General features: G+C 44.5%; 1 protein-coding gene across 1 annotated transcript in view; it reads left to right on the plus strand.

The window, feature by feature from the left end:
• LOC138581417 (cytochrome P450 2D17-like) overlaps positions 1-18,149 on the plus strand; it is a 451,371-nt gene extending 433,222 nt beyond the window's left edge. The window contains exons 8-9 of the mRNA XM_069652732.1: positions 9,727-9,868; positions 12,474-18,149. Coding sequence (XP_069508833.1) covers positions 9,727-9,868; positions 12,474-12,652 — 321 coding nt within the window. The 3' untranslated portion in view covers positions 12,653-18,149. The remainder of the gene's footprint in view (positions 1-9,726; positions 9,869-12,473) is intronic.
• Positions 18,150-21,665: the final 3,516 nt, after the last annotated feature.

A 21,665-nucleotide genomic window follows, 5' to 3' on the forward strand; every position in this document is an offset into this window, starting at 1 on the left:
ATGCAGGGTCAGAATAAATAGTGACTGCCTTCCCCTTACTAATGTTTAGCGCCTCTGTAAGTGCCACTAGTTCCGCTACTTGCACAGAGTAATGCAATGGCAACCGCTTCTTCAATCTGACCTGGTATTCCCCATCCACAAGGCCCACAAATGCAGCACCTGTATGCCCCTCACCAGTGTCCTGATTTATTATTGAAGATCCATCAACAAAAAGTACCTCACCTTTTTCCGGGGCATCCTCCTTAGCATTTGTCCTTTCTTCCTCTTCTACCTCATAAATTGCACAATAATGAACAATGTCATCAAGCTTCACTGGCTTGGCTACAAATGTCACAGGATTGACTAAGTGACACTGCATGGGCTGTATCGATGCATTTAATAAAATAACCATGTACCCGGAAACTCGTTGGGTCATTAAAGTCGACTTAGATTTTTCCAAGATCGCAAAGACTGCATGCTCCATGTTCAATGTCACTGGACAATCCATGTTAATGGTTTAAGACTTTTGAATTACAAAAGCCGCTGCAGCTAAAGCTTCCTCGCAGGGGAACTACCCCTGCATCACTGGGTTTAGGAGTCTGCTATAATATGCTAAAGGTTTGTGACCTGGCAATATTTGCCGGTTCAGGACCACTGTCATCACCTGCCCATTCGAGTGAGAAAATAAATTAAATGGTTTCTTGTAATTCGGGGTCGTCAAGACAGGAGCATTGCTGATCACAGCCTTGAGGTCTTGGAAGCAAGTCACCCTTTCTTCACACCATTCTATTGGACCCCTGCATTAAGGGCCTCACGAAACTATTAGTCAAAGATCCACAATCTACAATAGTTACAGAGCCCTAAAAACTGCTGCATTTGTTTCACCGTGAATGGCTGAGGCGTATTCTGAACTGCAGTCGCTCTGTCCGGCATTACCTTTCTTCCTGCGGGTGATATTACTTGCCCCAAATATACTATCTCTGTCTGCCAGTACTGCAATTGTTCTTTGTCCACTTTGTACCCATTCTCTGCAAGCAGGGTGAGGAGCGTTATTGAATCCCCTTGACACGGCTCTTCTGAAGTGGTACAGACTAGCAAATCGGCCACGTACTGGATTACTTTACTGGACAAATGTAAATTCCCCCAAACCATTTGAAAACCCTGTTAAAACACTCAGATTCACAGTACCACTGGGGTAACCTTGTGTGCTCGAATCTTTGACAACAATAGGTAAATGCAGTGAACTGAGAATCTGGGTGTAAGGGTACCAAGAAAAATGCTTTCTTTAAATCAATCACCTTGAAGTGGGTCGTCCCAGTAGGGATAATACAGAGAATGTTGTCAGGATTCGGTACCACCAAAAATTCTGTCTCAACAATATTATTGCGGGGGCGCAAATTCTGGACCATCCTCAAACTGGACGCCTTCGGTTTCTTCATAGGGCTGTATTACATGGGGATAGAGAAGGTTGTATTATGCCTTCAACAACGTCATAGTGGTCCTGTAAATCCCTTTGTCCGCCTCTCTAGACATCGGGTACTGCTCAACTCCTGGTAATATCGCACCAGGTTTCAATTTTATTTGCACTGCTCAAATATTCTTTTGAAACCCCACATCATGAGGATTGCTGGTCTATAAATGGTCCAACACTTTTTCCAAATCCTCCTTCCAATGTGACGATTTATGTCTAACAATGAGCATGGTCTCTGGTACTCCCCTTTGCTCTATCACTATCTGGCAAGGCACCCCAATCTCAAAAACCCATCTATTCTGTGTCTTCAAACAATTGCTCGTCAGACACGCCCCTTAGCAATAAGGTTGGATCAGTGCACAGATCTTTGCTCCACTCTCTGCATTCCTCATCAGTGCCTGAGAGAGCCACACTGTTCTTGATCAGTACTGCCTCTAGGAGAATTGTGACAAAGGTGCCTGGTGTTATCTCCTGCACCACAACAGGCAGAAACAAAATCTCAATCAGTATCCGCCATGTCTGATCTTTAATTACCGGGACCCAACTCAACAAAACCATTAACCCATAAGGAAGCAAAGTTGAATGTACAGGCACCAACCTTATTCCGCTGTCACTACAATATGCATGCCCATGTGCTGCTTCTCTTACCAGACACAAACCTGGAGTTGAGCATACTATACCTTCCTCCGTGAAAGCAATCGACATTCGAAGTTTACTCAAGAGGTCTCGGACCAAAAGATTGGCCATGGTATCTGTACAATACAACAAAGGAGCAGATACATTTTGTTTACCTACCATGATACGTAGGTCTTCAGTATATGGAACCAGCAAGATAGCCCCAGAGAATCCCTGTGTGTCCATCGTTTTACCTGACAAGGGGAACTCACCGTCCTTAATGCAAGATTTTGTGACCCCCGTATCGCAATGCCACTTCTGGTTCTATGTAAAGTTTGTTCAAAACATGCTCAAAACATATTTACTGTGTTCCCCAGTATTCGCCATCTGCAATACAATTGTTGTCCTGCACAAAGACACCTAGGATTCCAATTTGTATTCTGAAAAAGGAAAGGGGCATTTTGACTTCCCAGATGAGACGTTACTAGCTGTCTCCCCCTACCTCTTCAGATAACATGAATGAGAACGTTCGATCACCTACCTGCACATCCATCCGGAGTTCCTCTTCCGGTTCGGTGGGGTAAGGAAGGCATGGTATCGAAGTAAGACAGACACAAGTGACTACAGTTGAAGGGTGTTTAATGAACTTTCAAAGTGGTGTGATAAACGCCTATCTAAACCTAAATCTACGATGGGAGCAAGCAACGACCATCGAATAATAAAGAATGCAGTCCTAGTGGAGTCTTGTCAAAATAAAAGGGCCGATACTAAAAACAGATTGCCAATCCTTACTGCTAATTTACAAATAGTGTGTGTGAATGTTCATGAAAAAGAAAGAGGTGTTCACAAAATGATAAATTAGGATGTTCGGGCTGTTGGCCTGCCTTCCCCAGCACAGGCAAGGGGGTTCACTCGAGCCAAGCACACGCTCTGGCTTCCTGGACACGAGGATACAGTTCCAATTCCAGCATCAGGGCCTTCTGTGCTCAAGTCTCTTTTCCATCAAAGTCTCTTGATTCGGAGGGCCTGATGTACAAAACAAAAATAAAACATTATTTTTTGTTATACTTATATGATCTGGGAGTCTCTCCCTGGATCCCCCTCAGCCAGGCTCAGATCCCTTTATTTTACGATTTTAAAAAGTATTCCTTCTCGGGTGACTCACGGTTCACCCGGATCCCCCTCAGCCAGGCTCAGATCCCTTTATTCCTTCTTGGGTGACTCACGGTTCACCCTGGATCCCCCTCAGCCGGGCTTAGATCCCTTCTTCACATTCATTAGTCTCCCTCAGCTGGCCTCAGACCAATTGCAGTTCACTTTATACTTATCAAAGAGTTTCAAATGTGCACAGGTTTTAGCTCGACCCGTCGCAGGACTACTTTAATACAAAGTTCCCTTCTTCACAATTCAGTTGCCATTCAGTTGGATACCTTACAGATAACTTCGAATTAGTACCCACGTGGCACCGGACCACTCTGTACCCAGTATCTTATTTGGCCTTTTCAAAATACATTCACTCCTTAGTTTCCACTTGTTCGTGCCTCTCATCACATGCGCTTCAATCACTGTTCTTTGTGGATTTCTTCATACAATGTTGCTGCTTGCAACCTTGGTTCAAACATAAGCTGATTTTGTATCGGTTTCTCTGACTTACCGGCTGTGCTGCTTTTATTGGCGTGGCTTTCTTACAGGAGCCAAGCCCAGTACCACGGCGGCAATCACTCCTCCCAGCCTGGGTTATCAATACAGGAGCAACCCCGATACCTTTGGTGCACTGTGTCGGATAGATCAGCGTCAGTTCCCGGTCTTAGGCTTGTCACTTTCCAAGGCTCTTGAAAATAATGGTTTCTAGAGGTCAAGGGCACTTCCCTCCTTGCAACCCTCTCTGGTCTCGTCGCCTTTCTCCTTGTGTTAAATCGCCATCTTGGAACTGCTGCTTCCTCATGTGCTTTTCCTCGCTCAAAGTGTGCAGTTGTGCTCCTCCTTTTACCCGTGTGGGGAAGTGTCATGGGAGTCAGGTGTGTGTAATGATTAGTCATTTCCTTACCTTGCCTGACCAGAGTGTTGGGACATGTCAGGTAAACGGCTTTGGTGTTAGTCTGTTGTCACTCACGATGAACGGACCATGAGAAAGTTTTCGTGTCAGGAAAGGGGGGGAGGGTTGAGCTTCTAGGTATCCTACCCGGTAGGATGGAGAAAATGTGTTACAGGAAAGGGGATACCTCATCTCACTCTTCGGTGTCCCACTTCCACTCCCCGAAGACCCCTCATCCAGGTGATTCTCCCACACTGGTCCACCCCCAGGAACTGGATCCAATAGCGATGGCCGTGTCCTGGTCACCTGGATGACAGACCCTCGGGGACTAGTGTGTGACATCTTCAGGTTTCTAACAGTGGTAACGGACAGAACCGGACACATCTGAGATCCCTCCAGGCTGTTCTACTCTTGGTACATGTTAGCACCAGGGAGCGTAAAAGGGCTCCCTCTAAAAACACTTGCTCCAGTGTAATGAGTAACCGTTCCTTAGGTTAGGTATTTTTCTCACGTGTCTTTACCGTACCTGTGTTGGCATAGTCCGTGGGATCCCAGAGGTCTGTGCAACCCCAGTCGCTGGGTTCGGTTCAACCCGTACCTGCTGTGATTGCACTGAGCCTGGGGCATATGGCATGGCCGGGGATTGCATCTGCTGAACTCCCACGTTGACCTGTCTCGACAATGCCAAGACACGTATCCTATCCTTCCGTACGACCAACACTGAATCCCACAAAAACCTCCATAGTTATTCCTCATTGGCCCATTAAACCGGGGACCCATTCCTCCGAACCTGCCAAATGCTCCACTTCCCTGTGGAAATTCTCCCATACCCCTCAGAAACCCTCTCATTTGCCTTGGACTAGGGGCATACCCGTCCATCCACCCTTGTGTCATACCTGTGTCCTTGTTGTCCCATTTGCTCCTGCTGTCCCTCCATGGACCTAGTAATCACTGTCCTTTCCAAACAAATCTTGGCCAATTCTTTCTGAACAAGCTTGGCCTCTGCCTTCTGTGCCTGTTCTGTACACTCCTTTCTCTTTTCTTGCCTCTTTTTACAAAAATGCACAATGTGTGCCTGAATTTCCGGCCAACAATTGGCCTCTATGCCCACTACTTTATCTAGATCGTGCTGGACTTCCTTGGGGAGTCCCTTCTTTAACATATGGTAAAACATCACCACGTTCTTATCCCACGCTTCTCCTGTCTCTGCCCTCCATATCTCCTGAATTAATTGGATGTGTGTGGCAGGATCATCCAATTTCATTGTTTTTGTTCAAATGGAATTCATATCCGGCGTATTGGGATACATAATCCTCATAGCCCCCCACACCTGTGCCCTGCAATTGTCAAAAACTGCTTCATGGTGAGCATTTGAATCCAATTGAACTCCCGGATACCCCGCTCTCTTCCAAAGCCCGTCCGACCACTCCCCCCTCAGAGCCGTGAATACGCTTTTCATGTCCCCAATGGCCAACATGACACGGTTGGTGTGTTTCTGTAATGCATAAATCCACTTTCCTGCCCCTGCAGTGAGCGAAAGTAGTGTCTTCATCAAATGATTCCGGTCCATGTGCAACCACGGGACATAATATGCCTTTCCCAGAACCTTCTGTAGCAACAGAAACTGAGTTGCACCTGCTTTTACTGGTGCTTCCCCCATCTCTCTCCTGCTACTTACTATAGCCATGCAAGTACCCTGGCGCATCCTAAGACTCCATGGTGTATTCTCTGTCACTGCTCCTGGAGCTATAGGTAGGGCGGCTATACCCTGCTCTCACTGCTCAACATCTATTCCCATCCCCCTTCGTCTCCTACTCCTGTTATTACTTCCCCTGGCATACTCTGCACTACCATAGGCTCCCCATCTCCCTTCTCAAACCCTGTACCCATGGCAAGATGAATGTCCTCCACGTCCACATTGACCTTTTTGATAATCGATTTATCCAACCTAATGAAAACTTGTCCATGCCTCCACCTTCCTTCCACTACGTCCTTTGCCTGTCTATTCACTTCTTCCTGCTGGTCATTTCTCTGGTGCGTTAACAGCATTACCTCTTCTTCAGCTAGCCTCAGTTCCTGTTCCTGTGTCTCTATTGCCATTCGCAACCTATCCTCTAGCCTACCGGTAAATGGCATAATCTCCTCTTTTAGCATCATTCTCAACCCTTTATCTTTTCTTCTAGCTGCCGGCCGAACTCTTTCTCATTCCTCCACCCTTAATCTCTCTGCTACCCTAGTAGTCGGGAGAGTTATTCCCTTTCCACTCTACGTTCTCATCCTTTCTGCAGCCCTAACCATTGGAGGAGTTCCCTTCCACTTTCCTTGCTATCCCATTTTCTAGAAATCGTATCTGATGGTGGCATTTCCTGTGTCCGTCTCGCAACCACTGGAATGACCGCTGGGGAAAATGAAGGTTCAAACACATGGTCTGTATACCCTTCTGTGGGCCATAAAGAATAGCACCCATATGGGGGCGGTGTGGATGGAATTCCTGTACCCTCCTCTGAGACTTTAACACTATGAGCCTTCCCACTATTTTCATACATCCTCCATAGTTATACGATGTTTAACCGATTCTCTAACTTTCAGTCCTTGTGCCTTGTTGTTAAAAAAAGTATGCAGGTTTTCCAATGTCCCTTTGTCATAGGTCCCCTCAGTTGGCCAAGAATTGAACATACCCTTAGTTTCCTGCAACAATTCCTGATGATATTTTAGAATCTTCACCTTACATACAGGAAGTCCCTGACACAAATGATTCAGCATAGTCGCCATATTCTAACCCAATTTATGCAAGATGATTTCACAAAAAATAACACTGAAGCCGAACCTTATGGCACAACATTTCCACCCGAAGTACCCCCTTTTTCCCCCATTCCTGGTTTCTTAATCTTCCCCCACAATTGCTCACCTTACTCGCTTTCACTGCAATCACCTCACTTAGCTTTTCACTTTAATTATACTTCTCACTCTTACACAAAGGACAGCATCTTTAAAAAAAAAAAAGCACTCGCCGGCCATTATCTCGGAGATATCGCCTTCACTCCAGCATAGAAAGAACGCAATGTTTTTCACTACCACTCTGCTGCTCTTGCTCTCTTCATCACTAGTACGGTCCTCTTTACTACAATCCCATCTTTCCCTGACTACAGCAAGTTTCCCCTTCACTCCCTTGACTATCCAAGAAAAGCGAGGCAAGGGATGCTCCTGCATAGTCAATACAAAATTAAGGGTGCCAAAGGTATACCTCAGGAAGGTATCTACGGGTGGACTTACCATAGGATGCCACCTCACCTATAGGTGAGGGCTCCAGCCAACCAGACAAGCAAACTGAAGGGTATCAAGTAATAGAATCACAACAAAAATGTCACCGGTAAAAGAAATCACGGCAGAAATGCAGTGGTTTCACCCGGTAAAGGTGTACCCCATTATACCATTTAAGGTGAGCAGGAGTTGCGGGGGTGTCCCCCGCTCCCCTTAAATGGTATAATGGGTGCAGGGGTTGCGGGGGTGTCCCCCGCATCCTTTACAGGATTGTGCAGGCTAAACCACTGCATTTTTGCCGCAATATTTTGTATACACTGCCATTTTTGCAGCGATTTTAAGACATGGAACCAACTGAAGGATAGCAGGACGAACCTCACAATGGGCGTTCTGGGAAGGATACAACCTCACACCTCTAAAATAAAAAAACTAAGTAAAAATATATACAAAGAACCTGCCACGTAAAGCATTTCACCCACTCCTTCAAAGCATTCAGCCCTTTCAATCCCCATAACTTCAGCCAACTCCATGATCACACTCCAGTTCCACCCTTACCAAATCCCTTAAATCAAAGAAAAGCCCTTTTCCCCCTCTTTCCCCTTTTGCTTTACCCCCCAAAAGTGTACTCACATAACCCAAAGCGCTCCGATGTGGTGCTCCGTCAATTTGTCCTGCATAGCTGGACCAGAGTACCGCGCCCCCGGGGAACAGATGGGCATTTAACCAATGTGATGCCCGCAAACCTCTCTTTTTCACCATGCATGGAAGAGTGGATCCCGCAGCGAGGCCCTGCAGCCGAGTTGTGTGGACATGAGACCCCCAACATCTAGGAAAGCCTGAGGTCCCTTTGATGGTCGCCATATGTATGGATGGGCTAATCACCTTAACAAAGCAGGCCTACCACTTAAGAAGTGAGTGCACGTTTGTATGTAAAGCAAGTTCATCCTTCAATTGTCTGGGGAGGAGCTAGATGACCATGCCGAGTCAAACTAATGCAAGTCTCGCTAAACCACATACGTTGACACATTATATACATTTTTGCCACAATTAAAACACTCCCATATGTTGTATTAGAATCCACCCCCTGCCACATGTGATTGGATAAAACCTAGACAAAGAAATCATATCTTTCTCTAACTCTTCCATTCCCATTGGCCATTGTTATCTTAGCTACCATCTTCAGATTATTTTCATAGCACACCCTTCTTTGGGATTTGGGATTCGTCCGCGGTAGGTCATGAAATCATCACCCAGTTAAACATTCGTATGCAAACATAATTCATCCCAGCTTTTCTGAGATCTCTTCATCTTAAATGTAATTTGCATATGGTTTGCACGAATACTTAAAATGACATGAGAGAGAGAACAGAATAAACAGGTTCCCTTTAAACTGTCGATAGCCATCTCCCCTGCTTTGGCGTCATTGGAAAAATTGTAATCTAACGACTACCATTTCAACATGCACGGCCTATCCTGAATAACAATCAAAACTCCTGAATATCGGTTACTCGTGGCATCGAGCAGGACTTCACCCCATGTTTATTGCTGGTCAAAACAAATAGCTGAAACCCTCTGTCAAGATCTCTGAGATACACTCTTGTAGGTTTATTAGCTGAGCTTACCATCTGCTTAAGGTAGTAGTTACCCATTTACCCTTCCTCTGGCCATGAATGTCTGCAAAACCAGCTTCTTAAAGTCACTTTAAATTCATCTGACTGCCGTGTTTTAAACGATTTGTAAAAAAGTCCACTAAATGTAGATTTATGAATTCCCTTTGTATGTATATCAGAGTGCATGCATGTTTAATACCCGTCATATTTTCTTCACAGTGGGTTCTCTATGACCAGTCCTCGTCCTTCCATGCGCATTATGGAAAACTCTTCGTTTCTCAGTTTGTAGGCACTTCATAGCACCCCATGTCTGAATCGTGTTTTTACATTTCATTTGACAGTTTTGGCATTTTATCTTTCTACACGCACGCAGATCTAATATGTATCAACTTAAACATAAAGTAACACCTGAATAACATATCCCATTCACATTTAACTTCACTGGATACATATCAAATTGTAACATTGCACTAACTTTGCTGCATCCCAGTCACAAATATGGGACGCGCAACATGACCCCCTCTTCATCATTGGGACTTTTTCTGACCACCCTAATAAGTGCCTGCTTATGCTGAAGACATGTTTATTTCTGGCACTGTACAAGAAGATACGCTTTGTTTCGCTGGCTCTGATCACAAACTTCCTTTAACACTGCCCTTGGAGAAAAGTGTAAATAACACTAACATGAAAATCGTGTGTTGCATTTACTCAACAACTTCATCTGACTTCATGGGTTTAATGGCATCTTTTTTTAGGGAGTCACCATTTTCACCAACCTTTCCTCAGTCTTGAAGGATGAGACAGTTTGGGAGAGGCCGCACCAGTTCCACCCAGAACACTTTCTGGATGCTGATGGGAAGTTCATGAAGCGAGAGGCATTCATACCCTTCTCTGCAGGTAAATACAGACACTGTACATCAATTGCAGAGTACAATAAAATTAGCAATTGATTTTCAATAAATTCGATATTTCAACCCAGAAATGGTTCTTTTTTTTTTTTTGTAACATCTTTTTATTAGCATTTTTTAGGCAGAATAGCAGTCGATTGAAATCAAATCCAAGTGCATGCATGGCTATGAGAAGAGATCTTAATACACAATTCTAGTTCGGGATCGGTGGGGTCCTTCAATTTTTTGTGCACCTTGGCCTTTCTGAGGTCAACTCCTTCCACCCTCCCTCCGGGTAGATCTCGGCATGCTCTGGTTCTATAGTCTCGCTAACAGTTTTCCCCACAACTGCCCCCCCACCCAACAAACTGAGCTGCTTCCACGTGGCGTTGGCAGGCGAGCTGTCTGTGTTGTGGCGAGGAGCCGCTGAATGATAGTGCTCATATTGTTAGCATGTGTTTCCTTCATTGGCCCATGCCTACCCACGTTGCTGGTGTTTCCCTCATTCACCTTTCTTTTCTCTAGATGTATGGTTCTGTTCATTCTCAAATTTCTGAGCTCTTGTGGGGTTGTGAGCCATTTCCATTCCGCAAGTTTTGGCTAATAGTGCTTTTCGGGCTGACGGGGGTGGGGGAGTTTTTGCTTTCCAATGGGTGATGAGAAGCTTGCGTGGAGTGAGCAGAATTATGTTTATGAATTAATGTGTGAGCCCCTCTTCAGGGTTCTATGTTCAATCGAAATTGCATACACCAACTGTTATACAGATCTATATGTGCAAGTTCGCTGTTCATTGGTCCTATGTGACATTTTGTTGGCCTGTTTTATGTTCTACAGAGACTTTTCCACCTCTCCCTGTAAATTCCTTCTACCTGCCCCCTTCTGCGATGGTGGCTCTCTCAGTCTAAAGTTGTACCCATGCTCGTCTCCATTGTTTTAAAAACACCACCTTTGGTTGTTTAAACATACATTTTAAACACCCCATATTCCCAAAATCAAAGAGTGCACAAAACAATTACAAAACCCTGATGCTTGCACATGTCTTACCTGCACAAAGCCTCTTGACATCTGTGTATTGCCTTATTTGTCTCACATCACAGAATTGTTTCCCACAAGCATCTTGTGACTAGAATGTGCATTCATTATTACCACACTGTTTTCATGTCAACAAATTAGACACATCACAGACTAGCTAGAAAAATCAGGCTTATGTAGAGCAGCCATTTACTGTGCAGTATACACAGCACGATGGGCTTTGGAATGCTAATGGCCCCTTTCCAGTGCACTGTGACTTGTCGGAGAAAGGAGCCAGTAGCATTTCACACTTGTGTTTGCACCAGCCCACTAATAAAAGATAAGGCTTCAACTAAACAGACCTGGGGAATGTCCTGAGGCCGTGAAGCCCTGCTATGGATTCAGCATCACTGCATGTAAAAGTCCTTGATAGTTGGCAGCTTGTATACAAACAAGAAACCCTTTTCTTTGTATTTTCAGAGGCAGATCTCTGTGTTTTACACTACAAAAAAAGCAACCTTTCCCTTGTTTTCAGGGACGAGGATTCGTACCACTCAGCAATTTAAGTGCCACCACCGGACCCACTTAATTTCTTCATTTCCATTGTTATAGAAAATTAAGAGACTAATTTAGATGAAGCTGAAGAATCCGGTAGAGAGGCCCGGGTGGCATCCGCTTCCATGACCGGGGTTGACTTTGCAGTGTATTCTCATTATCCACAGAGAGCAGACTAAGGAATGGGAACCTTGGTGCCCCCAGGTTTCCATGCCCAAATCTGCTCCATGAGGATAATCTGCATTGATTTTGGCCAATATCAGTAATGGGTACTATGAAAAAGCATGGCGGCTGTCATTGCAATTACCTCATATGATCGGGGCGTGATTTTCGCAGGTGGTGAAGTTACTGTTATGTACAGAGACTCCTTTGCAGAATGGTACACATGTTGTAAAGTCTGTGCCCCCCATTCCACATCATTTTGCACCCTCATTAGAATGACGATCTGAATGCCGTAACAAGCACACCATAGAAGAATGCGGGTAAGAATTTGAATTGTGAAACTGGGCACAGCATCTGTTTCAGATAAAATGATAAATATACTGGAGTGATGCCAAGCAGGGCCACAAATAAACTGTACTGGGAATACAGTTGTGTCCTCATTCCATTACAAAGTCGGCTTCTCATGAGTACCTGTTTGATGTTCAATCTGTCCCGGTAAAAAGATGTCCTATGAAGAGGTTGTTTCATATTCCCACAGCTAGTGTGCACAACCCATACTTGCTTTTCCAGTCCAAGGCACGAGCCTCACTCATTTCATAGACAATGCATTCTGCCAAGCTATGTCCAAAGACAGAGAGAGCCTCTTGATTTGCGGCTCTAAACTGGATTGAATATTGAACCACAGTGCCACTGCTGTCTTGAAGGCAGAAGGATTGCACCTAGAGCATCAGTTTGGCTTCTACCCATTTTCTTTGTTGCTGATTTGCTTTTGCTATTTCATAATGTATTAGAAGGTGCTGTAAGATGTCCTGTAGTGAATTTAAGACAATTACCTTGAAAATGGTGTTCTACCTTTTTCACAGAGTATTTCTCCTTCTTCTCCCCAGGTCGCCGGGTATGTTTGGGGGAGCAGCTGGCCAGGATGGAGCTCTTCCTCTTCTTTACCGCCCTACTTCAGCGTTTCACCTTCAGTATCCCAAGTAAACAGGCCAGGCCATCAGAGGATCCAGTCTTCACACAAACACAGGCTCCGCAACCACACCATATCTGTGCCCAGCTGAGATAAATTGAGGTGACCTCTCACCCATCCTATTCAAATGTCCCATAGCTGGGCTGTCTATGCTGTTTGATTTTTCATTCACAGGCAGAAGAACAGAGCTGTAGTGTTTTATTTCATTTGATGTTTTATCTCCATCAGACCCCCGGCAATCAGCAATGTCCTCTTGTCCTGATGATCCTCACCTTTGGAAGGAAGAGGAGAGACCTTTATATAAACAGGCTTGTCGTTTTACAATTTATCGGGTACTGATGCCATTTAGAAAAACAAACATAAAAAGTACTAAACGAATCAAATATAGTTATGTAATATACTTGCATAAGGTTTAATCTAACTGTTAGCATTAAAAAGATAATTCCAAAATGAGAGAGAAAAAAGCAAAACTCCTATAATGTTAAAATCAATCTGAGTAGGTCATAACAGGTCGCCAAGTATTGCTCATCTTTCATCTCTGAGCCAGATTCTCAAAGCTATATTTGGAGCAAGTGGTGAGATGTGCACTTGCGCCAATACAGGTGCCTCCCATTGCACAAAGGGCATCTGAATTGGTGCATCTTTGATCAGCAAATTCAAATGCCCTGTTTCACCCTGTTAGTGCAAAACGGGGATGCACTTTGAAATGCACAAAAATCAAGGATCAGGTACAGGAGACAGCACAATACACGAGAGGTTAATTTCCAAGCCTTTTTATTTCATTTTCATTTCTATCCTTCCGACAAAGATATAAATGAATTTATCATTTTTACAGAATTTCACATTGACAGGGTGCTGGGAGCATGTAAAACATAGCTGGCCTCATAAAGAGTCTGGCGGTATATCTCTGTCGAAGCATATTAAGCCATCCACACCGTTAATGTTTTCAATGCCATCAGCACCTTCAAGGATTTCAAAACTTGGGTCGAGGCCGAAATCTGACTTTTTCAAGACAATGAGATCCATTTTTGAAGAGGAGGAGGATCAAGATGTGCCTTTTGGCTATTAATACGGTACCCCTAATGTACCAGAAGAACTGGTTTCTGAGGAATCTGGTTGAGACATTAAAAGAGGCTAGTGGCTTAGACACTTCACCTGAGATGGACTTTGCCAACCCAAATGTGTTGGGTCATTCTGACCCTTCATACAGGTCAGTGATGGGGAAAGTCACTGAGTACATAGGACGTGGAAAGCCAATAGTCATAATACAAGAAGATGAGCTTGCTGCCATCCTGGACAATGGACCCCCAACAGAGCCTGTATTACCTTTTCATAATGCATTGAGGACAAGGGTATAAGAAAATTGGTTCAAACCAGACTCTACTCCTGCAGTGACCAAACATTTTTAAAAGAAATACAGAGCTGCCTCTATTGACCCTGAATTTCTAACCAGACACCCAACGCCAGAGAATTTGGTGGTACAGGCAGCAACTTTGTCCTCAAAGGCTACAGCCTAGCCATCTATCCCACCAGATAGGGATGACAAAGGGATTGATACCTTGGCTAAAATGGTTTTCAGTTCCAGCAGTATGGCCCTCAAATCATGTAATGCATTTTGTGCCCTGGCCAAGTACACCCAAACCTTGTGGTATGTTATTGCTTTAGCAGTGGAGCACATCCCTGAGGGCGAAGATAGGGAAGGATTTCTAAATCTGGTACAAGATGGCAAGGATTCCATGTACCAGTCTCTACAATCTGACTTAGACTCAGCAGATTCTGTCAGCAGGGTGATGGCAGCCAGCACAGTCGCCAGGAGATTTGCATAGCTTAGGAAGTCAGGCTGTGCATCTGAGGTTCAGGCTCGCTTAATAGATATGCTACTTGATGGTTCCCAGCTTTTCGGTTCAAAGGCTAATGAGAGCTTAGAAAAGCTTCATGCATCTTAAGCTGCAGCAAAGTCACTAGGGACGGCAATTCACCAGCCAACCCAAATCCAATGGTCTTCCTAGAATGGAGAGGTTGGCCCTATCGTTTTTACTCATCCATCCATCACAAGGGGAATGGGCCAATATGTGCATAGGGGTCAAAGGAGAGCTTCCTGTGGTTCCAGAGGTCCCTCTCAGTCTCTGCTGCTTTGCCCTCAGACGTAGCAGCCTCTTCAAACCCCCTCTGAGTCCTTTGCCCAAAAGACTGTGGTGGGGGGCAGACTGTCTCAGCATCTGGAGAATTGGCGGGGCTTAACCGCAGTGCTTGGTACCGGCATACAGTGGCTCATTGCTACTGCCTTCCATTTTTAACAAGGCCCCCAGATTGTCCTCCGAGAGGCCACTCTGTGTCAGATCCGCTCCTCTTACAGGAGATCTTTACCCTGTTGGAGAAAGGTGCAATAGAGTTATTACCTGCCGTGAAGAGGTATCAGGGTTGGTACTCTCCCTACTTTCAATTCCCTAAGAAGGACAGAGGAGTGTAACCCATCTTGGAGTTGAGACCCTTGAACAAGTTCCTCAGGAAGGACAAGTTCAAGATGGTAACTCTTTCAAAGATCCTTCAGGCTCTTCGGCTCTAGGATTGGTTGATGTCATTGAACCTTCAGGATGCTTACTTTCATGTGTCCATTCATCAGAAACACAGAAAGTACCTGAGGTTTGCAGTTGGCGGTTCTCATTATCAGTTTTGGGTGCTAGCATTCGGGTTCACCTCTGCCCCAAGGGTCTTTATCAAGCTTATGGCGATGGTGGCAGCAAGTCTAGGAGAGAGGTGATATACATCTACCTTAACCTAGATGACTGGTTGATCAGAGCTTGCTCCCCTGAACTGGCACAGAGTCACCTCAGTCGGACTTGCCAATTCCTCCACAAGCTGGACTTCTCCCTAAATTCCAAGCAGTCTACTTGACACCATCACAGAAGCTTCAGTTTATTGGAGCAGTCATGGATTTGTCTTCGGGGAAAGCCTCGCCTCCTGAGGGCTCCACATCCTTCGCAGATGGTCCAAAAGTTTTAAAGTGCCTGGCATCTTCCAGTCTTCGACTTTCTAAAGTTGCTCGACCTCATGGCATCCTGCATTTTCTTGGTGCCAGAAGCCTGTCTAAGAATGAGATCCCTTCAGTGGGCTCTCAGATCCCAGTGGTCTCAATTCTCCAGCAGAAGGATGGACCTACTTCAGGTCCTGAACAAGGTTGCCCAGAATCTCCTGTGTTGGGCCTGCCGGGAGAATATAATGAAAGGAGAACCTTTTTGGCAACCATGGCCACTGATGACAGTTGTGACAAATGCCTCCCTTACAAGATGGGGAGCCCACATGAAAGACCTTTTAATCAGCAGTCACTGTTCGGCGTCGCAGTCCAGACTTCACATCAAACTTTTAGAGCTGAGGGCAATCAGACTAGCGCTGATGACCTTTCTGCCCTCGGTACGGGGGGAGAATGTCCTGATGATGACAGACAATATGGTGGCCATGTACTACCTCAACAAGAGAGGGGGTGTAGGGTCACTACCCCTGTGCAGAGAGGCAATGCAGCTCTGGTTTTGGGCACTAAGCGAAGGAATCTCTCTACTGGCAGTTCATCAGGCGGGAGAAGAAAACACAGCGGCGGAGGCTTTGAGCATGCAGAGCATGATCTCCCATGAGTGGGATTTGGCTCAGGAAGTCCTTCTAGAGATCTTCACCCTTTGGGAAACCCTTCAATGGGATCTGTTCGCAGCCAATGTCAACAGGAAGTGTGCTCCAGGGAATTTCCTCAAAGCGGGGCCCTAGGGGGCACATTTGTGGTGTACTGGGAATTTCCATTTCTCTACGCGTTCTCACCAGTCCCCGTCATTCTTCATGTCATCAGGAGGTTGGGGACGTTCGGGAAATCAATTATCCTGATTGCACCGGACTGGCCCAGGAGACATGGTACCCGGACATTCTAGAGATGGCCATCTGCCCTCCAATTCATCTTCCTCAAAGAGAAGACTTGCTCTCACAAGAGGGGGTCTCCTTATTCATCCAGAAATCAGTACTCTGACTCTTTACGCCTGGTTTTTTAAAGGGTAAGATACAATGTTTGGGACCTTCCAGAAGACATGATGGAGGTGTTTCTCTCGGCCAGAAGCCCAGCAACGAAATCTCTGTACTGCTGCTGTTGGAATACATTTCCACTACTGTTTTGTCTTTTTTCTCCATCTAGTCCATCCAGGGCTCCAGGTCTCCACAGTAAAAGGATACCTGGTGGCTCTTTCTATTTTCATGCGTTCGCAGGAGGAGGATTCTTATTTCAAGGTCCCCATTGTAATTCATTTCTTGAAGGGGTTGACAAACCTTTTTACCACGGTTCTTTTTATTTTACCAGTTTGGGATCTAAGTCTAGTATTAAGACATCTAATCAGAATGCTTTTTGAACCTTTGCATTCTTGCCCTCCCAGAATGCTAACCCTTAAAACTGTCTTTTGGGCTGCAATAACATCAGCCCGCAGGGTGAGTGAGCTGCAGGCTCTTTCTGCCAATCCACCTTTTACAACCTTCTTTAAAGATAAGGTGGTACTGAGGGTGCGTCCGTCATGCTTAACTAAGGTGGTATCTGAATTCCACTTAGCACAAAAAAAAGTGTTAACTACCTTTTATCCACCACCTCACCCATCTAAAGAGGAGGAGAGATTGCACAGTTTAGACCCAAAAAGGGCTTTATGTTTTTACATTTCCACAGGCAGGATGACCAACTCTTTTATATGCTACTCATGCCATACAATGGGGCTAGCTTTCACTAAGCAGCCTATTTCACACTCGATAAGCTTGTGTATTTCAGAATGCTTTTCAATAGCCGGCAAAGACCTGCCTGATGGCTTAAGGGCGCATTCCACCCGAGGAGTGGCTACTTCTTTGGTGCTTGAAAGAGGGGTGTCCATACAAGATATCTATAAAGCGGCAACTTGATCATCTTTTCACACCTTCACTTAATACTATTGTCTGGACTCTGTGTCGGGCCAGGAAGAGAGATTTGGCAAAGCTGTACTGCACAGCATCAATCAGTAATAATTCTCAGGACCCACCTCCTACTGACTGCTTTGGGAGTGTATGAAAGATGAGGAATACGTGACAGGACACAATCCATTCGAAGAACAAATTACCCCTGGTAATGTTCTTTTGACTGGATGTTCCTCCCACGTATTCCTCATCGCCCTCCCATTCTTCCCCTCTTACTTGCCGAGAATTTCCCTGATTTTATGCCTTCCTCTCTTTCAACATCTGATTAGCCCATTAAAGTCGGCAGAGCATGGAGAAGAAAAACGAGAACTGAGGCAACGCACACCACACAAGTCCTACTTATACCAGTGTCAGCGTCACAGCCAAGGACACGACGGAGGCCAGTGAGAGCCACTCCAAAAATCCAAAGCAAGCAGACTTGCTAGTATCAAAGATGAGGAATACATGGGAGGAACATCCAGTCGAAAGAACATTGTTCTTCTCAATAGAAACTGAACGCTAATGCTTCCAACACAAATAGTTCCTCTGTAAATCCAGAACAATTTGAAATATGTTGTGTAATTGTTTTTAAATTTCAGAGTAATATTGATAAACTTTTGGACATAAATAAAGCGCATGAGAGAGGGTTCTTCTGTCCAGTGTCTTTCATCTATTACCGAATGGTCATATGCATTGGTGGATCAGATGGGTGTGAGATATGACCTACGTTGTGTGAAGTATTGATTAGCTTGAAAATTGGTAAATGTCAAAGATCAATGTAAGTGATAACGATATTCATATTGGTCAAAACCCCAGTAGGCCCATGTCTCCCTGACTGCTCAATCCAAGTCAACGATCTTGACATAAAGATGTTGCTAATAATGTGAGACATGAGGAAGCGTCATCTGTGAGAAAATAGAGCTTCTAGATAATTGCCAAACTAACAAGCAGGATCTTCACTTGAAAACGGTTCCATGATAATGTCGCCACAAAAATCTCGCCATGCAAAAATATCGCCGAAAAATGGCCGTTTTTTGTGGCGACATTATTGCCCCTGTCACCATATATATGGTCACCCAAATAATATTGCCACGACATTTTCCCGGCGATATTATTTACGGCGACCATATATATGGGGATATTATTACCTGATACCTTGAAAACATGACCTTAATTGTATAAATTGGAAGCAAGTAATTTCAAACCATCTGAGGGTTTTTTCAAAGGTGAGAAACATGTCACCTTCAAGTAATTGTGCAAGAGCAGATAGCCTGCCGTCATGTACAGCATATGTGTTTATATACTGCAATGTTATGCTATGTACAGAGTAATTTGCCATGGATCTTATGCTGTGTACAGGTTCACATGGAAATCTATAGCCATCATATGCCAAGTGCATCCTTGTATGACCGGTTACTGTCGTTTTAGGCCATGCAAATAATTCACCCAAATTCTATCTTGATATACATTATACAACCTCTCTTACACTCCACTTTTAGCACACATCTATCTCTCACATACACACATACACTCTCACACCTTCTAGCTTCACAAGTTCCTGTCCTTTGCCTCCAGCATAATCATTATTGCAATTTTTGTGGACCAAAGATTCCGGCCAAAATCAGGCCTGTGATTGTTGCATCCTATTGTAGTTCAGCTATGCTCTCTGCTGCCGAGACAGCTAGACAGTTAATGCTAAGTAACACACTGGTAGCTGACTTTAGTGGTGTCCAGTGAGTATGGTAGAACATCCAACTAATGCACATCATTGTTTCCCTAAGTGATCCATTTACTTTTTGGAAACTGATCACTACACAATATTTTTGCAAATGCCTCTTTTTTTGATGTGATAATTATTAAAAACTTCAATGCTGTTCTTTTCACGAGAATGTATCATTTTGTCAATAGCCTGTGTACCTACCATTACACTTCATACACACTACTGACACATAGCTCTTCATCTGCTTTGGAGTGGCACAAACACAGCTTTTTTTAGTAAATTCACACTTAATTTTCAGGCTACAAAGCTATGATCAGAGGTTCAGAATTCTGTTTAAATAGTCCTCCAGCTTCAACACATGACATACAAGGTAATCCACAATCTCTGGACAGAGGTATCCACACAGAGACAACCCCCTTTTTCAGCAGTTGCTACAACCAAGACCAACCTGGCGGTGGTCTTAATTTCCTTTAGCCAAATCAAGTACAATGCACGTATTGGTGCACCTCTAGAGGGGTCTTTTGATTTGCAATGCTGTCTAGTCCTACACCTACACCAAATTATTTACAGTTGCAGTTGGTGAAAATAACCCAAATCAAAATAGTGGATAGGTGTTTTAGCGTTGGGTAATTTGTTAAAGATTTGTGTTTTATTACTTCCCAAAATTCTTTTAAATTATGAGGTCAGTGGTGGATAGTAGCCATCTTGCCTTAGGATAGTGCGAATGGAAAATTTGAATCTATGTGATCACTGCGCTGGCCAGAATGTCGACTATTATATTAAATTGCTGACTCCCATGATGGCGCGGCACAGTGATCGCATAGATAACTTTGCCCTGCATCCCCATATCCGTCTCCCCTCCCTATTCACTTCCCTTTTCATTGGCACACAGTGAAGTGTGGCGCTGTCTCTCTTCCGACCCTGCAGAGTCAGTTCCTCCCACTTGCGTGGGTCGATAGTGACACCGCAGGGTGCTTTTTCTTTTTTTTTCACTTTGCTATACCCCACTTACCATTATGGTAAGCAGGGAACACCCCTGCAACCCCTCTTGGGCTCATTAATGGGAGTCGGGATTTTGTGCGCACCTAAAGGCACATTAACTGCGGGGGTGCAGTACTGGAGTCGACATTTTTGTACGATTCCAAAAAGTGAAGTGTGTTGGCTGCTGCTGGAATTCATTCAAGTGTGAATGATACCAAGTTTAGGAATGGCTTATTTAGCGTGGTTCCATGTGATAATGTCGCAGTGAAAAAGTCGGCAGGTAGCCGACTTTTTTTTTCCTGACACCTAAAATTCTTTCCCAAAATATTCTAGGAGCGGTATAATTATATATTATTACCTCCAATCCTAGAATATTTGGGGAAAGTGTTTGATTGTCTGGAGGGTGCATTTTTAGGGAAATGTCGCCATCTGGCGGTCATTTTCGCAGCATCATTATCACTGGATGCCTTTAGCTTGCAGCTTGTACAGGCCAACGCTTGTTTTGAACGAACAGTGATTACTATGTGAGTGAGAGGGGGTTGATGTTCAATTTCGGCTTACATGGACCATCCGAAACAAGCCTAATAGTAGTCCATACCGTCTTAAACCTCACAACTATAACACAAAGGAAAGAAAGTCCCAGTACATCCCCTTCATACCCTTCACTCCATGAAATTCACACAAACATGAAGCATGATTATTTTGCATTTCCAGAATTGTTTCGAGGCATGGCCATCACTCTACAACAATTGATTGAACACTGAAAACGTATCCATTTAATCAAAAATAACTGCAATGCACTGAAAACCAGAATCGTTGTGTTCTTAGAAAATACGATTATTTTTCTGCTGGACAGCATTCAGCTCAAATATCAACGAGCGCATTTATTTAAAAGGAGTTACCAAAACCTCTTCCATGTGTTAAAATTCCACGTGGACGTATGAAGAAATCGCTCTACAGTAGCAACTACAGGGGCACTTCCCACTCAAAGTGTTGTTGCCTACCTATATGCTTAGTTTTGTCTTATCCATTATTGAGCAACTTTCAGGACACCAGGTTCCCCTGTGTATTGTAAGTGGTTGATGTCCTGCTCCCCTGGTCCCTCTCTGCCCTTCCCCCTCACAGAGCTCTTCTGCAGATAGCACTTTATTTAACCAAATCACCTGCAATTGACTGATGGTTCAGGTTATCCCCCAAAACCACTGACCGCCACTAGTTTTCTTTGAAGCTGTGAGTTGGCCTACTTTCAAGCTCGGTCCCGTCAGGCCACACACCCTTTTATACACTCCTACAATTCCCAGACTCGAGACCTTCCTCTGGCCTTTCCATTTACCACTTTCAGGACACTGGATCAGCTATCCTTGACACCTCCATAAACAGATACATGCCTCAGCCAAGCCAGACATTCTAACGCCACCTTCAGCCATTCCCTTGACCCATGAACATAGATTAGCTAATCAGCTT

The sequence above is a fragment of the Ambystoma mexicanum genome, chromosome 3p, assembly GCF_040938575.1.
Source record: "Ambystoma mexicanum isolate Mex_15411 chromosome 3p, UKY_AmexF1_1, whole genome shotgun sequence".
Lineage (NCBI taxonomy): Eukaryota > Metazoa > Chordata > Amphibia > Caudata > Ambystomatidae > Ambystoma > Ambystoma mexicanum.